Raw genomic sequence first — 18484 nt, 5'->3', positions numbered from 1 at the left:
TTTCTTTAGTCTCACTTAGTAATGATACCCATTTAATTTCTCTATGCTAAAATATGAAGAAAGGTCTTCCTCAATCAATGTACAAGACATGGCAGGGAAGCAAGAGGGAGGGGAAAGAAGGGGAGTTGTGGAAGACAGGAGGGCTAAGGGTTTTCCTCAGATAGTGGGCCAAGGAGAGATGTTGGTGAGGAATCAGTATGAGTCACTGCATGTATATCACCAGAGGGAAGATGGAGATCATGGAGGAGTTACAGAGGAGGGGAAAAGGACTGGCAGGAAAAGGAAACATAGAGTAGAGGATAGGAAGAGGGAGGTGGAACAGGATAATGAGAAAGAGAAAAGAGGGGAGGAAGAGAGTTCTGCAGGCGTCATGGAAGTTAAGTGAGACTGAGAATGGAGGGATCTAATAAGAGTGGGGTTCAGGCTCTGGTCATGGTTGACTCAATTATCAGGCATGTGGAGGAAAGGGAACTAGGGTAGAGTGTTATCCAGGAATTTGGTTAAGGCAGATGTTGAGGAAAATACAAGGGAGGGAGGAGGGTGAGGAAAAGGTGGTAATTTTCCATGTTGGTGCCAGTAACGTAAGGCAAGCAGGGATAGATACTAACATAGTTGGGGATGTTTGGTTATGGCAGCACGTAGAATAAGGAAGCAGAGATTGTTATCAGTGGGATACTGTGTAGAAGGGAAACTGATTGGAGGTTAATTGGGGATTTAAATGAGACTAACCGGGCGAGTTGGCCGTGCGGTTAGGAGCGCGCAGCTGTGAGCTTGCATCCAGGAGATAGTGGGTTCAAATCCCACTGTCGGCAGCCCTGAAGATGATTTTCCGTGGTTTCCCATTTTCACACCAGGCAAATGCTGGGGCTGTACCTTAATTAAGGCCACGGCCGCTTCCTTCCCATTCCTAGGCATTTCCTGTCCCATCGTCGCCATAAGACCTATCTGTGTCGGTGCAACATAAAGCAAATAGCAAAAAAAAAAAGAGAGAGAGACTATGGAATGGGTAGATGGGGAAAATGGGAGTGAGATTTGTAGATTGTAATGGGTGGGTAGGAGATAGGGTTCTATACTAAGATGGTCTTCACTTGAACTGCAGTGGTATATATGTTAGGGTGTTTGTTTACAAGGGTTATAGGAAGGTACATTCAGTGAAACTGTGTGGACTAGGAAGTATTGATAAGAGTACAGGGATCTGGTAGTCAAGTAGGGGTGACATAAAAATGTAAGTGTTGAACTGTAGAAGTGTTGTAAAGAAAGGAGTAGAATTTGGTAATTTAATAGATATTGTAGGAGTTGAATTATGGCTGAGAAATGATAAAATTGATGCAGAATATTCTCGTGGAACTGGAGTGTTTATCATAGAGACAGGAAGGAATGGGAGGAGGGGGGGGGGGGGTATTCATTTTGGTGAAAGAAGAATTTGTAAGCTACAAAAAAGTTAAAGATGACAAACATGAAATTCTAGGTACAAGGCTCGTCTCTGAAGAAAATCGGCAAAGTAATGTTGTAGGAGTGTATAGACCTGGAAAGGGTGACACAGACACTGATTCAGAATTATTTGATACGGTAATGAGCTATGTGGGAAATGATAGGAAAGGAACTTGATTCTCCAAAAACCGTCAAAAAGTAGTTAGTGGGACGTAAACACAATAACATTATTATAGGAACGTGATTGTAGCAGGTGATCTCAATTTATTAAATGTCAATTTGGAAGGTAATACGAACGGCAGGAAAAATTACCAACAAATGGCAAATAGAAGAATATTCTGGACATGGTGCTCCTAAAACCATATGAGTTGTACAGAGAAACTGAAGTAATAGATGGTATTAGTGATCACAAAGCTGTTTTTATCATAGTGAAAAATAAATGTAATAGAAAGGAAGGTCGTAAAAGTAGGACTATTACCATATGGCTGATAAAGACAGGTATGAGAGAGTTTCTAAAAAGTAATTATGATCGGTGGAAAAAGGTATAAAAAGTAAACAGACTGCGGGATGGGTTTAAGGCAATTGTTGAGGAATGTGAAAACTTGTATGTAGCTTTAAAGGTGGTAAAGACCTGCTGTGTTATAACAGAGAAGTAAAGAGAAGAAGGAGGTGCAGGTTGGAAAGAAATAGAGATAGAAGTGGTTGTGAAAGTAAGGAGAAGTAGAAGGAACTTACTAGGAAATTGAATCTAATGAAGAAGACAGCTAAGGATAACATGACGGCAAACATAATTGGCAGTCATACAAATTTCAGTGAAAAATGGAAGGGTATATTTAGGTAATTAAGGCAGAAACAGGTTCCAAGAAGGGCATTCCAGGAGTCATTAATGAACAAGGGGAGTGCGTATGCGAGGATCTACAGAGGGTAGAAGTATTCAGTCAGCAGTATGTAAAGGTTGTTGGTTACAAGGAAAATGTCCAGATAAAGGAGGTGATTAATACTAACGAAGTATTGAAATTTACCTTTGATAGCAAAGACATTTACATTTACAATAAGATACAAATGTTGAAAACTAGAAAAGCAGCTGAAATTGGTAAAATTTCTAGGGATATACAAAAGACAATGGGTTGGGATATAGTACCATATTTGAAGTATTTATTTGATTACTGTTTTCATGAAGGAACTATACCAAATAAATGGAGAGTTGCTACAGTAGCCCCTGTGTACAAAGGAAAGGTTGTTGAACATTTTTTTTTCCCATGGCACTACAGCCCTTGAAGGGCCTTGGCCTACCAAGCGACCGCTGCTCAGCTCGAAGGCCTGCAGATTACGCGGTGTCGTGTGGTCAGCACGACGAATCCTCTCGGCCTTTATTCTTGGCTTTTTAGACCGGGGCCTCTATCTCACCGTCAGATAGCTCCTCAATTCTAATCACGTAGGCTGAGTGGACCTCGAACCAGCCCTCAGGTCCAGGTAAAAATCGCTGACCTGGCCGGGAATCGAACCCGGGGCCTCCGGGTAAGAGGGAAGCGCGCTACCCCTACACCCCGGGGCCGGCCAAAAATTGCAGGTGCTGGGCTGAGTGGCTCAGATGATTGAGGCGTTGGCCTCTTGACCCCAACTTGGCAGGTTCGATCCTGGCTCAGTCTGGTGGTATTTGAAGGTGCTCAAATACGTCAGCCTCATGTCGGTAGATTTATTGGCACGGAAAAGAACTCCTGCGGGACTAAATTCTGGCACCTCGCCATTTCCAAAAACTGTAAACGTAGTTAGTGGGACGTAAAGCCAATAACATTATTATTATTAAAATTACATGCTAGTCTGTTTGACGTGTTACATTTAAACTTTGGGAAAGCATTATTTCTGATTATAGTATAAATGTTTGCAAAATTAATAACTGGTTCGATAGAAGGCAGTTTAGGTTTAGGAAAGGTTGTTCCACTAAAGCTCAATTTGTAAGATTCCAGCAAAATATAGCAGATATTTTAGATTCAGGAGGTTACACGGACTGTACTTATCTAAGAAATTTGATAGAGTAGATCGTGGAAGACTACTGGCAAAAATGAGACTAGACAAAAGGGCGACTGAATGGGTGGCTATATTTCTAGAAAATAGAACTAAGAGAATTAGAGTAGGTGAAGCATTATCTGATCTTGTAACCATTAAGCAGTGACTCAAGGACCTTTATGTTTTCTTGTATATATGTGATATGAGTAAAGAACTGGAATCAGAGATGAGGCTTGTTACGCATGTTATATTGTATAGAGTGATAAGTTAAGTAAGTTACAAGATTGTGAGCAACTGCAAAAAGACCTCGACAATGTTGTGAGATGGACAGTAGGCAATGGTATGATGATAAACGAGGTTAAAAGTCAGGTTGTGTGTTCCATTAATAGGAAAAGTCCTCTCGGTTATAATTACTGCGTTGATTGGGTGAATGTTCCTTATGGGGATCAATCTAAGTACCTGGGTATTAATATAAGGAAAGATATTCATTGGGGTAATAACATAAACAGGATTGTAAATAAAGGGTTCAAATCTCTGCGCATGGTTAGGAGGGTATTGAGGGGTTGTAGTAAGAATGTAAAGGAGAGGGCATGTAAGTTTCTGGTAAGATCCTGAGTACGATTCCAGTGTTTGGGACCCTCACCAAGATTCCTTAATTTGAGAACTGGAAAAAAATCCAAAGAAAAGCAGCTCGATTTGTTCTGGGTGATTTCTGACAAAAGAGTAGCATTACGAAAATGTTGTTAAGTTTAGGCTGGCAAGACTTGGGAGAAAGGAGACGAGGTGCTCGACTAAGTGGTATGTTTTTATTATAAGTAATAAATTTCATTGTTATGATGAAATGAAATGAAAATTACTGTTTATGATGAGCAAGTGCAATTTGAGGGTCCACCTGTTCAATACACGAAACTGGTTTTCTGCCCTAAATGCAGATCATTGATTGATTGATTGATTGATTGATTAATTGATTGATTGATTGATTGATTGATTGATTGATTGATTGATTGATTGATTGATTGATTGATTGATTGATTGATTGATTGATTGATTGATTGAACACAAAATAGACTTAATGTCTTTTTCCTTGCAAACTTTGGTTCCAGCCCATGTTAAGATATGTTGATGATATCCTAACGTCTTGCATTCTGTGAAATAATTATTTAATTATTATTCACGAAGCACAAGATACAGCTACACTGAGCAAATTTCACTTGCACTGTCAACAGACTAATTAACAAATGTAAACTTTCACAATAAAATATAACAATATCAGGTACAAAGTCTACTAAGAGCAACTGTCCAAATCAAAAACCATGAGAATGTCCATGTTCATAGTCAAGTCGTCATGGGTCAAGATGACGGCGTAATCCCTTCACATCAACTTATCTTTAAGAAACTATTTACACCCCTCTCGAATATGCTTTTATTTGATGCTATATCAAGCTCTTGTCTCCTATTAATATTGTTAAAGAGTGTTGGGAGGCAGATTAGGAAAAATCGTTGAAGTATTGAGTGCCGAGTATGAGGAATGTGGAGAAGATCTTTGGTTCTGGTGGAGCGGGAAGGAACATGGAGAGAGAAGAGTGAAACAAGATGTTCCAAGCAGCAATGCCCATTTAAGATCCCGTGGAGGAAACTTAGGTCAGCTACCTGTCACCTGATGTGCAGCAGTGACACATTTATTGCCCTAAATACCTGCTGCGTAGACAGATTTCTGAGCTTGGGGTTTCTGTTCCGTACAATTGCGGCAAAGGAGGACACTACTCTAACTGGTTAGTATTGGAGGGGGAGGCTGTTGTCCAAATCGGAGAGCAGTAGTTTAGGAAGAAGTGACAAAGAGCAATGGGGTCAGAAATTTCTGTGAAGCTGTAGACAATGCCTAGCAATTTCATAGCCTTCGTTGTATATGTTTCTGTGTGAGTCTTAAATTGTAATTTTGTATCGAATATTACACCTAGGTCACACTGTTGCGTAACTACAGTGACGGGCTTGTCGAGTAGATAATATGATGTCGGTAGAGGACATTTACATATTGTTATGGTCATGTGGCTGCATTTTTGTGGATTGGAGATAAGTTTCCAAGTATGGCACCAGAGGGCATGAAGTGAGGACTGTAACAGAGCTGCATCTGCTGGATTCATGATCTCCCTAAATATCTTGCATTCAGCAAATAGTAGGCTATTCGCTGTTTCGTTGAGTTCGGATGGCAGATCATCCATAAACAAGGAAAACAGCAAGGGGCCAAGAGTACTGCCTTGTGGGACACCGGAGGTGACTGGTAACCATGAGGATGAAGTGCCTGATATTACCACTCTCTGCCAACGGTTATGTAGGAAGCCAGCAAGAAGGGTCAGAAGACTGCCATGTATATTAAATTGTTCGGAGAGTTTATGGAGCAACAGAGTATGGTCTACAGAATCAAAAGGTTTCAAAATGTCTATGTAGCAGATATCCAGCTGTGATTTAGCTGCAGTGGCATGTGATGCAAAGCTATGCGGAGTGGCCAGGTTTATTAGACAAGAGTGTGCCAAGCTGGGCTCATGGGGTGAAACGCTGGCAACCAGGAATGAGTTAGCTGAAAAATTTATAATGTTCAATAACAGACCATTTATATTGGTATTATAAATTTACTAATTCGGGACAAATATTTCAGGTTCCCTATGGGAATCAACATCTATATCATAGTCATCAGTGCCGATAAAAGTCACACTACAATCATCATTGACAAAGAAGACAGAGGCGTGTTTTTAATGATGATTCTTTTTCACTAGTAGAAAAAGATGCTACAACCCATATACAGTGGAATCCTAAGTCTTTTTTAAAGAACTCGACGTTCTTGCTAAATGAGCAAGAATCAAAAAAGTTTATCAGTATGAATACTAGGTTACCTACAGACTTCTCAATATGTACATAATTTCCTCAAAAGACATTATCACTTCAACAACTGTGTCCCTTTAAAATATTCTGTAGATTTCTGTGACAAATTACAAAAGTTCAAGGTTACACCGAACCACATTATGTGTTCTTTTGACATTTCAAACATGTATTCTAACATTCCACCAGAAGAAACCATTAAAATAATCCAAGACAACTTAGAGACAAAGTCTTCTCAGTAAGATGGAAATAGATGAATTCTTAAGAAATCTAAACTTCATTCTCAATAACTTCTTTATGTTTAACCAAAAAATATATCAGCAAGACGGTCTACCTATGAGGGCACCAGCCTCAGGTATCTTATCTTACATGCACCTAGACCATCTAGAACATAGCAAAATTATTAGTAAAATACCAGGTTTAGAGCTCTGGACCTGCTACGTCTATGACACTTTTGTGGTCATAGATCAATGCCACAATAGCAGTTGCAACATGTTACAGTTTCTTAATTCTGTGGATCAAAAAATAAAATTTACTGTAGGAGATGAAGAGAATGGTACCATAAATTTCTTAGATGTAACTATTACACATAAAGTAGATTGCTTTAGTTATCAAATCTTTAGAAAACCAATGTTTTCACCGGTTGCAATAAAAAAAACAATTTCACCCAGAAAGGAGTGTCGTATTAGAGGCTAATATACCAAGCTTTCAAACTCCCCCTTTCATGCAAGGACCATAATAATGAGTTGCAGTTCATGCGGAATATTGCTAAGTTTAATGGCTATAAACCAAACATGGTTAACAAAATTATTAATAAAGTAGAACAAAAACAAGTTTCTAGGTTGACCCCTAACAAACCCCCCCAAAAAAAAAAAGACCAAATACGCCACCTTTACTTACAACAGTCCTAGTATACACCAATTTTCCAATGGATTTAAAAAATAGTGCTTCATTTACTACTAATAACACAAACCAGAGCCTATTCTTAAATCACACAGTCAATCCTGTAAAAAGGTCTCTTTTCTGGATCAGAGATTTATAAGCTCACTTGTTCTCAGTGCCAAGTTTCCTGTGTTGGACAGACTGGAAGAAGCTTTTTCACCAGGTACTTAGAGAATTTCAGCGCTAACACCAAAGATTTTCAGCAGTGAGTATCCACATGAGGGAAGCAGGCCATACTTATACTACCATAGAACAGGATCTAACGATTTTAAAGAGATTAAAAATGGGCAGGTTAATGAACGAGTACGAAAATATCTATATTTACATCGATCGCCTTGGTAACTGTGACTACACTTGAACGACATCACTCAGCCCTCTCTATGGAACTGTTTCCACATTTTATAAACAAATTTAAGTTAAGTGAGAATTCTTCTCAAATCACAGATAACCCCTCTCTGTCACCGACAGGCCTCCTTCTCCTTCCTCCATTCCCCTCTCCAGCCTACCCGTCTTCGCACAACAGATAGAATACTAGACGCGCAGCCTTGGCCATGGCCAGAGCAACAGAGTGTAGCAACTGAGTAGTCGGCAGTAGAGTGAGGACGTCAAGTGGGTAAGTTTAACGTTAACTCTTAGTCTTCTGTCATGTCCCCCCAACCACACACATTTTGGCCTAGAGCCTTAGAGCTAAGGTATTTTCCATTCTTTTTTTGTTTCAGACTATTCCCCCACCATAACAGGACTCTTCTTTTATTAAAATATATCTAGCCACAGAAAGAATCTTCTCTCAAAGTCCCCTCTTCTACTCTGTCCACACAGGCCTGCTCCATCTTCACGATGTTTATAAATAATGCCCAGCTACTATGATATCATAGCTTTGTAATTTAAAATGTTACAATTACAAACATGATCAACAGTAGCATTTTTTTTTTTTTTTTCCAACAAAGTTATAAGTTTGTGAAATATGTTTACAAGTTTACCTGAGTGTTTTTAAATATTAATTGTCAAAGACGATCACAACAAAAGCATTATTTTATCAACAAATGTCAGTGCACTTAAGTGTTCATTTTTGTGATAGTTCATTCAATGTCACAAGCCATTTTATGTAGTGTTTTATGTATAGCCTAAGGACTAATTAACCATTTTCATTTTAGTATTAAGACAACACGGTGGAAGATGCCTAATATATTTAGGGGAAACATGTCCCGTTATTCCATTATGTTACATCGGTTTTGATTTCTGTTGATTTCTAATAAATCACAAATTGTATTGAAAAGGTGGACTTCTACGAGGTAATTCTTTCATCAGCTTATGTGAACTGTTTGCAAAAGGAAACTTGCAAACTTTGATTGTTCCACAGAAATACAAGCCTCGAATTAGAGTGTGGTATCATGATGATGAACTTCTGCTCAGAGGTTGTGGAGCTTATGCCAAGTTGTGTAACTTAATGCGCCTTTTAAAACAGAAAGGAGGAGTGTGGAGGTTATTGTCATGTTCTGATTTGCTGGCAACACTTGACACTACCTCTTACTCTGGAAGGTGAAATCAAGTACATTAAACAATAAACAGTCCCCAAGTAGACAGTGCCCGTAAGGTGCAGGTCCTCCAAGCCCTTACAGAAATTGTGGGAAAATGAATGTGTCCCTAAGCCTTGAGAGAAAACAAAAATATATGTCTGATTTTCAATCCTGATCTCGGAGCACTTCTGTTACAGGAAGTGTCTCGTGTAGGTACGTAGTCATCAGGATTGGATAATAGAACAATGAAAGAAAGTTCTTTAATATAAAGAGTCGCATTGAAATTGAGGAACAGAGAATTCAATATGTAAGTCAAGTAAAGAATGAGCCAACAAACAGAGCAGAGAAGCTCCTTAATGATTATTTGTGACAGTTTATTTTAAATTCACATCTGAGGGGTGGGGGGGGGCTTGCAGCACGGTGGAGATTTTTGGTAGGAAATTAAAACATTCAGATTCAGCGACCCAGCCAGTTTCCAGAATTACCATTAATTTTTCTAGGTAAGGTCCCTATATAGACATGTTTGCGAAATTAATAACTGGTTTGACAGAAGGGTTTAGGAAAGGTTATTCGACTGAAGCTCAGCTTGCAGGATTTCAGCAAGATATAGCAGATATCCTGGGTTCAGGAGGCCAAATGGACTGTATTGCGATTGACCTATCTAAGGCATTTGATAGGGTAGATCATGGAAGACTACTGGCAAAAATGAGTGTGATTGGACTAGAAAAAAGAGTGACTGAATGGGTGGCTATATTTCTAGAAAATAGAACTCAGAGAATTAGAGTAGGCGAAGCTTTATCTGACCCTGTAATAATTAAGAGGGGAATTCCTCAAGGCAGTATTATTGGACCTTTATGTTTTCTTATATATATCAATGATATGTGCAAAGAAGTGGAATCAAAGATAAGGCTGTTTGCAGATGATGTTATTCTGTACAGAGTAATAAATAATTTACAAGATTTTTTTTTTTTTGCTAGGGGCTTTACGTCGCACCGACACAGATAGGTCTTATGGCGACGATGGGATAGGAAAGGCCTAGGAGTTGGAAGGAAGCGGCCGTGGCCTTAATTAAGGTACAGCCCCAGCATTTGCCTGGTGTGAAAATGGGAAACCACGGAAAACCATCTTCAGGGCTGCCGATAGTGGGATTCGAACCTACTATCTCCCGGATGCAAGCTCACAGTCGCGCGCCTCTACGCGCACGGCCAACTCGCCCGGTATTTACAAGATTGTGAGCAACTGCAAAATGACCTTGATAATGTTGTGAGATGGACAGTAGGCAATGGTATGATGATGAACGGGGATAAAAGTCAGGCCGTGAGTTTCACAAATAGGAAAAGTCCTCTCAGTTTTAATTACTGCGTTGATGGGGTGAAAGTTCCTTTTGGGGATCATTGTAAGTACCTAGGTGTTAATATAAGAAAAGACCTTCATTGGGGTAATCACATAAATATGATTGTTAATAAAGGGTACAGATCTCTGCACATGGTTATGAGGGTATTTAGGGGTTGTAGTAAGTATATAAAGGAGAGGGCATATGAGTCTCTGGTAAGACCCCAACTAGAGTATGGTTCCAGTGTATGGGACCCTCACCAGGATTACTTGATTCAAGAACTGGAAAAAAAAAATCCAAAGAAAAGCAGCTCGATTTGTTCTGGGTGATTTCCGACAAAAGAGTAGTATTACAAAAATGTTGCAAAGTTCGGGCTGGGAAGATTTGGGAGAAAGGAGACAAGCTGCTCGATTAAATGGTATGTTCCGAGCTATCAGAGGAGAGATGGCGTGGGAGGACATCAGTAGACGAATAAATTTGAGTGGTGTCTTTAAAAGTAGGAAAGATCACAGTATGAAGATAAAGTTGGAATTCAAGAGGACAAATTGGGGCAAATATTCGTTTATAGGAAGGGGAGTTAGGGATTGGAATAACTTACCAAGGGAAATGTTCAATAATTTTCCAATTTCTTTGTGATCATTTAAGAAAAGGCTAGGAAAACAACAGATAAGGAATCTGCCACTTGGGCGACTGCCCTAAATGCAGATCAGTAGTGATTGATTGATTGATTGATTGATTTATTGATTGATTGATTGATTGATTGATTGATTGATTGATTGATTGATTGATTGATTGATTGATTGATCGATTGATTGTGGTCTCTATTGCCTGAACTTCATCTGGAAATCATAAAAGAGGTTAGAAGGATGTAAATCCAATAATGTTATTTATTATCTGCAATTACAACATTCTTTTAGCACACTCTTGTATATAAACAGCTATGGGACATGGCTAATTATTTTAGAAAATGGCAGTAAGCAGGATGTTTGTAAGGGAAGACATCAAATATGACATTATGCTAGTGGAGTGTTTTAAAAGTAAGGTATGTACAGTAAGCTTGGTATATTTGGTACTACTACAGAGTGGTCAGATGTGCTTTACTCTGGCACATGCAGTGTTTTTTCTATGGGCAAATTCTCTGCTCATTCGCTGCGTGCGGGAAGGGGATGGCACGGCATGCCATCACATGTTTTGATTCTGGCCTTTGTTTTGTGTGTGCACTCATCCCTCCTAGCTGACCTTGTACACGTAATTGATGTTGCAGTCATATTTCAGCTGTTCCCAAGTGTTTGTTTTGTTCTTTCCTTAATTATGTAATTATTAATAAAGGGTATTATGGCTTGTGAATTTAAAGGATTGTTTCAAGAAAGCTTCTTGGATAGTAGATATTCCAAGTCATTTAACAGTCTGTGTAACAAATTCAGGAAACTGGGAGTATCCAACCTAAGAAACCAAAAAAGCAGCATAGGATTCTTACCGAAGAAAAATGATATGACGTTGGTCATTGTCAGGTTAATTTTCCTATATTATCAATTGTTCGTCTTGTACAAGTGGGAATTTTATATGGATCTATGCGGAAGGCTACTAAATTATTACACTAACTAAAGTCATATAAAATAACTGTGGCACATGCTCTCAATCAGGTGACCCTGTATGTAGACACATTTTGTGAGTAGAATTTGGAAAATGTTTACAATGGACAAATAGAACCCACATTTAATATTCTTCTTGGACGAGGCCTTGTTCCATCTCCATGATTATGGTATATGTGTACACTAAACAGTCATTACTGGAGTTCAGTTAAACCAGACTTCGTACATGAAGTGCCCCTCCGTGACGCAAAAATTGGTGTATAAAGTGCCAGCAAAATCATTGGATCATTTTTTTTTAGAATACCTTGGTTCTCTTACTCATGTGATTACCATACTAATCCCCTTTATCAGAGAACTAGCTGTTAACTGCGGCTTCGTTCCCGTGGATTTAGTAATTTGATAAAAATAATGATTCCTTTGTACTGCACTAAGACATCTGTAAATCCCTAAAGTATAAAAACTCACTGAAAATTTGAGTTTCATTTACCCCAGTACCCCTTTGTAAACCATGTTTGTGACATTGCCTTTTAAGGCGAAGATGACGAGGCTACTGGCAGAGCTAACTCTGGAACATGTGACATAGAACTGTACATGTGAGAAACAGTTCTCTCTCAAGTCAAAAACAAAAAAGATGTGCTTATTTTTAAAAGAGATTCCAAATACTAATTTCCACATCTGTAACATCTTCACTTTTTTAGATATAAGTATTCCCAAAAAATTCAACCCCTTTTTCAGTATTTCTCCCCTCCTCACACCCCCCAAGTGGATTATCCAAAAAGAAAATTTGTTTATTTTTAAAGGAGATTCCAAATACTAACCTTCATGTCTGTAACATCTTCAGTCTTTGAGTTATAGGTATCCTCATAAAAAGAATTCAGCTCCTTTTTAACTTCTTTACACCCCTATTAACATTACTTTTCTTAAAACAAAAAAATACATATTCTCTTATTATTAAAGGAGATTCCAAATACCAATGTTCACGTCTGCAACATGTGTACTTGAGATATACTCATTTTTAAAACTTGCCTTTTTCAATTGTCACCCCCTTTAGTGGATTTCCTAAAAACAAAAAAATACATGTTTTTTTATTTGTAAAGGAGATTTTAAGTACCAATTTTCAAGTTTGTAACATCTTCAGTTCTTGAGATATACGTATCTTCATAAAAAGAATTCAATTCCTCTTTCACTTCCTTTCACTCCCATTCCATGGCTTTTCTGAAAAGAAAAAAAAAACCCCAACAAACAATGTTTTTTTTTTTCAACTTGGTTTATGTCACACCGACACAGATAGGCCTTATGGCAGCGATGGGATAGGAAAGGGCAAGGAATGGGAAGGAAGCAGCCATGGCCTTAATTAAGGTGCAGGCCCAGCATTTGCCTAGTGTGAAAATGGGAAACCATGGAAAACCATCTTCAGGGCTGCCAACAGTGGGAATTCAAACTCACTATCTCCCGAATGCAAGCTCACAGCTGTGCGCTCCTAACCACATTGCCAACTTGCTCGGTGTGTTAAGTTCTCGAGATATACTGTGGCTGCGGCCTTAATTAAGGTACAGTGCCAGCATTGCCTAGTGTGAAAATGGGAAACAATGGAAAACCATCTTCAGGGCTGCCGACAGTCGGATTCAAACCCACTATCTCCTGAATGCAAGCTCACAGCTGAGTGCTCCTAACCACATTGCCAACTTGCTCAGTGTGTTCAGTTCTCGAGATATACTGTAGATATACTCATTTTAAAAATTCACCTGTTAAGTGGATTTTCCAAAAACAAGAAAATACTTATATTTTTAAAGAAGATTCCAAATACCAATTTTCACATCTGTAACATCTTAAGTTTTTGAGATATAAGTATCCTCAATTAATTCACTTCTTCGCCCCCCCACCACCTCCTCCGAAGTGGATTTTTCCAAAAATTAAAAGAAATACATTTCTTTATTTTTAAAGGAGATTCCAAACACCAATTGTTATGTCTGTAATTTTCAATTATTTTTGCCCCCTTGAGTGGGTTTTCCAAAAACAAAGAATTGCATGTTTCTTTATTTTTAAAGGAGATTCCAAATACCATTTTTTATGTCTGTAATATGTTAAGTTTTTGAGATATTTTGTAGATATACTCATTTTAAAAATTTGCCTGCTTTTTCATTTCTTTTGATCCCTTTTCGGTGGATTTATAAAGGAGATTCTAAATACCATTTTACAAGTTCACCCGTCTTTTGACCTCTGTTTCGATGGAATATCTAAGAATCCTTTTGTAGTAAGCACCTACACCAAAATTTCATTTTTTTATGTCCAGTAGTTTAGCTTGGCGATGATGAATCGGTCAGGACATGTTATTTTACATATATAGATAGATAAACTAACAGAGAACATGATTTTGCATTTTTTTTCATCACGACCCTGCCACTGATCACACTGCGAATAATTTCATGAGAGAAATTCACTAAATGTTTCCACAGAACAGAGTTATTAGTAAGGATTTGTAGCTCCCTTGGTTTCCTGATTTATCTGCCTGTATCTCTGGAGGAAATTTTAAAAATGCTGTGTACAAGACAATCCATACACCACACAAGAACAGGAGATAGCTGGGATTCCTCAATATGAACTGTAGTGAGTGATGAATAATTTCCTAACTATATGCCAAAAGCGTGTGGTGAACGAAGGCAGACAGTTTCAACATTTCCTTTCACAGTTTAGTAAACAATGAACTTAAAATTGTTTGTGTTGCTGTTGTACGGTTTACCTTCCTGTTACTGACCTTGACTGGCATGCAGAAAATGAGTGTGCGCATGCCCATAGTAAAAAAAAAAAAATAGTGTACAGGAGTAAAGCATATTTGATCACCCTGTACTACTACTACTACTACTACTACTACTACTACTACTACTACTACTACTTTATTTATGGTATATTATTTATAATTGTATGGCCTCAGCTACCATGTGCAGACATTTTAATTTGATACCATCTGGCTGCCTGTTCGTGATTGTTAACATTCTTTATTCTGAGCTTACTGGATGATAGAGTAAACCAGATCTCTCTTGGGTGTATATGGTTGAGTTTTAATGAATTTTTTCAGGTAAACATCAGTTGTGTCACAAGTTCTTTTACATGACGTCATTGTACGATGTCGAGTGTCTAATGGACTTTTCTTTCCACCCTTTACTGTAATATGTATACGACTGGACTACCTATCAGCATATCATATAAAACAGTTTTAACTTACAGGCTTCATTCATTCATGCCCAAAATTCACCAGTATGCTTACTGTATAAATGTTCTTTTCTTTTAACATGTACATTTCTATTGATTATTGTTTTTCATCTTCTAGTATGATGGTGACATGAAAAAATATTTCATTCAACAAATTCGATACAGTCATGCTGGAGTCAGAAATGCTTTTCATGAGATCCAAGGAACCAAATTCAGTAGACTCTGCTTATGCAATAGAAATACAGCAACAGTACAAGCAATTGCCTTGTCAAGATTGTCAAGCACAAGCGCTGTAGAATCCTCGCAGAATGTTGTTAACTTGACTGAGCAAGGAATTGCAACATCCGTACCTGATAAAATTGTTGAGGCACCACTTGCTCAAAATGTTGTTCCCAGTGGAATTACAGCAGACTCTTCAGCTTTACCCTTGGACACTGTAGTGGATGTTGTTCAGACTGTTGGGGAGCCAAGCTTTGCCAGTTTGGGCCTTGGAGGTTGGACTCCTGTGGGAATGGTGGAGCAGTGTTTGGAATTTCTTCATGTGACTTGTGATATGCCATGGTGGGGAGCAATAGCTTTAGGTGAGTTCAGGTTTTCTTTTTTCTTTTCTTTTTTTTTTTTTTTTTTTAGATTCTACATATAAAGGTTGGTAATAGGTGAAGTCTATTTCTGTAGCTACTTTGCCATTTGTTAATATTCCAGACAGGATAAATTTAAAATGTCATTGCCTCATGGGACACAGATCTTCGGCGTGAAAGTTATAGGTTAATAGCCTTGCTATATGTAATCAATTACAATTAAAGAACTTACTTCAGCATAGCTTTCAGAAACAGTGTCATCCTTAGGATGCAACTCTAGTAGCCATTGTTATGAAGGTCTTTGATCATTCAGACTTGGCTTAAATAATGAGATTCCCTACCAGTGGTTTAAGAACAGAATAATGCTGTCATTTTAAAAATATACCGTATAATCCCGAATACCACCCGGCATCAAATAAAACCCGCACCCTAAATTTGAGATGGCAAAATACGGAAAAGAATAAAAAATCAAATAACTTACATACCTATTTAATTTTCTTCAAATATACCACAAATATAAATTCAAACAGCTTACAATTAATAAAATCATCACAAAAATCGTTTCACCATAGGAACTTTCGTCGCTGGCATCTTTCCACAAATAGTCGTCCTCACTACTGTCCACTGAATTTGAAATTCCACATTTCTTAAAGCTTTTGGACACTAGATCGTTGCAAAGGCGCGCCCGTGCGGTCTTGATCCAGCTGCATATTAATTCCACTTCAGGCCTCTTTACTCGTCCGGTTGGTGTTAACACATGATCACCATCAGACATCCATTCACTGTACAACTGTTTCATTGCAGTTTTTTGAAAGGCCTGTTCACGCACACATCCAATGGTTGTAGAATAGAAGTGTCCTCCGGAAATTATCGCAAGATCGGTTTTTCCTTTCCTCCTCATATCTTTTACGGCGTCAGTTGTATGTCCTCGGTAACTATCCAACACAAGCATGTTTCATTTTTGTAACAAAGCTCCCGGGCGACGTTGCCAAACGCACTTATTACTACTCTAAGAAGCCATTTCATCCCTGCATTCCCACTACATTTCACCTTTCAGGTCTAATTTCATTTATTCCTGCTGCTTTATGACAGTGAAGTTTATTTACTATCCTTTCGACGTCCTCAAGCATGATTTCAATGACATTGTCCTCCTCCCCTTGAGGTCGGTTGTTCACGATGTCAGCAGAAAGATTTCCTTTCACATTGACAAGATTTTCAAAATATTCCTTCCATCTATCCCATAATTCCCTGGCAACTGATATGAGTTCATCTGATTTAACCAAAACAGTATTCATTTGCTTTTTTCCTTCCCTTTCCAAGAATTTTTATTACTGTTCAGAAAGGTTTCCTGGCCACTTAACCTAGCTTTTCCAGGTTATTATCAAAATCTTCTTATGATTTCTTCTTGGTTTCAACAATTATTTGTTTCAGTCTATTTCTTTCATCTGTCTACAGTTCCCTGTCTGCATCAGTCCTCATTTGCAGCCATTTCCGATATGCCTTCCTTTAATGTTTACAAGCTGCTCTTATCTCTTCATTTTAAAAAAAATTATTTTTGCTAGTGGCTTTACGTCGCACTGACACAGATAGGTCTTATGGTGACGATGGGATAGGAAAGGCTAGGAGTTGGAAGGAAGCGGCTGTGGCCTTAATTAAGGTACAGTCCCAGCATTTGCCTGGTGTGAAAATGGGAAACCACGGAAAACCATCTTCAGGGCTGCCGACAGTGGGATTCAAACACACTATCTCCCAGAGGCAAGCTCACAGCCACGCGCCTCTAACCGCATGACCAACTCGCCCGGTATTCCTTCATTCCACCAAGATGTTTGATTTTTCCCATCTTCACACACAGTTGTTCGTAGGCATTGCCTTCCTGTTTCTGTTATCAGGCATTGCATGGTAATGGGTGTTACACTTGTATGAATTCAAAGTTATATCGTCGTTGCCAAGGCAAAACCTCCTATGTGATAATATTTTTTGAGATATACTGACCCGCAGCACATACGTTATGAAGAGCAAGAATGCCTTGACAATATTCACACAATATTGCACCTTAGATGACAGAACCTTACCGGTCAAAGTTCTAAGCTAAAATATTTCACATAGGAGGTTTTGTCCCGGCAGTGACAATATATCATTTTACTTATTGTGTTAATATTATTATCAGACTGCCTCAAAAGCATTTCCTTATCTTGTATTTTTATTTTACACTAAATTAAACTGGTAGTTATTTGATGTTATATCCATTATAATGGAAAATATGGTGTAACAAGTGTTGCATAATAAGGACAAGCATTCTGGCATGACTACATAGGCCAAACTCTGTGAATTTAACAGTTGCATTTTTTTTAACTATACATAAATTGCTGAAATTATAACTATATCAATGAGCCAAACAGAATATTTTTAAATTCAGTGAATTTTATAGTAAAAATTCTATCTTAACGTCACGGGTGTTAAATCAAATGTAACAGATATTACACAGTGCAGTTGAGAATACAAAACCTCAACTTTTATTGAATATATTTTTCTAAAAAGTTAAATTAAATAAGCATAGAATTATAATAACTACAAAAGACCATATTGAATACAAATTGAGAAATTAGAATGTAAAAATTAGGAAAAAATAACAATCAACCAATAGTAGGTAGGCTTTACTTTGATACAACTTATATTTTAGAGCATAATATGTTTATTCATGGATTTATCACCAAAAGGTCCTTTCTTCTTTAGCTTCATGAATACTGACTTTGGAACTAAATTCATAAACAACTCTACATTGTTCTTTAACCTTCATAACAGGAGTAGACAGTTTTCCAATCAGCTGATCAAATCTAACTTTACTTTCAGCACTTTCATTTGTCTTGAATATTTTTTCTCCACAAGATTTTAAGAAGAGGATTTGAACATCACTATTTTCATCTACAAGTCCTTGGCAGATTCCAACGTAACAATAGTCATTTTTTTTTTATCACTCTTTCTTCCCACCATGACAAAAAA

The 18484-nt window shown here is 38.0% G+C and overlaps 1 protein-coding gene across 2 annotated transcripts in view; it reads left to right on the top strand.

The window, feature by feature from the left end:
- OXA1L (OXA1L mitochondrial inner membrane protein) overlaps positions 1-18484 on the top strand; it is a 133986-nt gene that overhangs the window by 2762 nt on the left and 112740 nt on the right. For both annotated transcript variants that reach the window (XM_067159753.2, XM_067159752.2), the window contains exon 2: positions 15025-15487. In XM_067159753.2, the coding sequence (XP_067015854.2) occupies positions 15025-15487 (463 nt within the window). The remainder of the gene's footprint in view (positions 1-15024; positions 15488-18484) is intronic.

This window comes from Anabrus simplex, chromosome 1 (assembly GCF_040414725.1).
Source record: "Anabrus simplex isolate iqAnaSimp1 chromosome 1, ASM4041472v1, whole genome shotgun sequence".
Taxonomy (NCBI): domain Eukaryota; kingdom Metazoa; phylum Arthropoda; class Insecta; order Orthoptera; family Tettigoniidae; genus Anabrus; species Anabrus simplex.
Note: the sequence above shows the minus strand (reverse complement) of the source record. Positions and strands in the feature narration are given on the sequence as shown.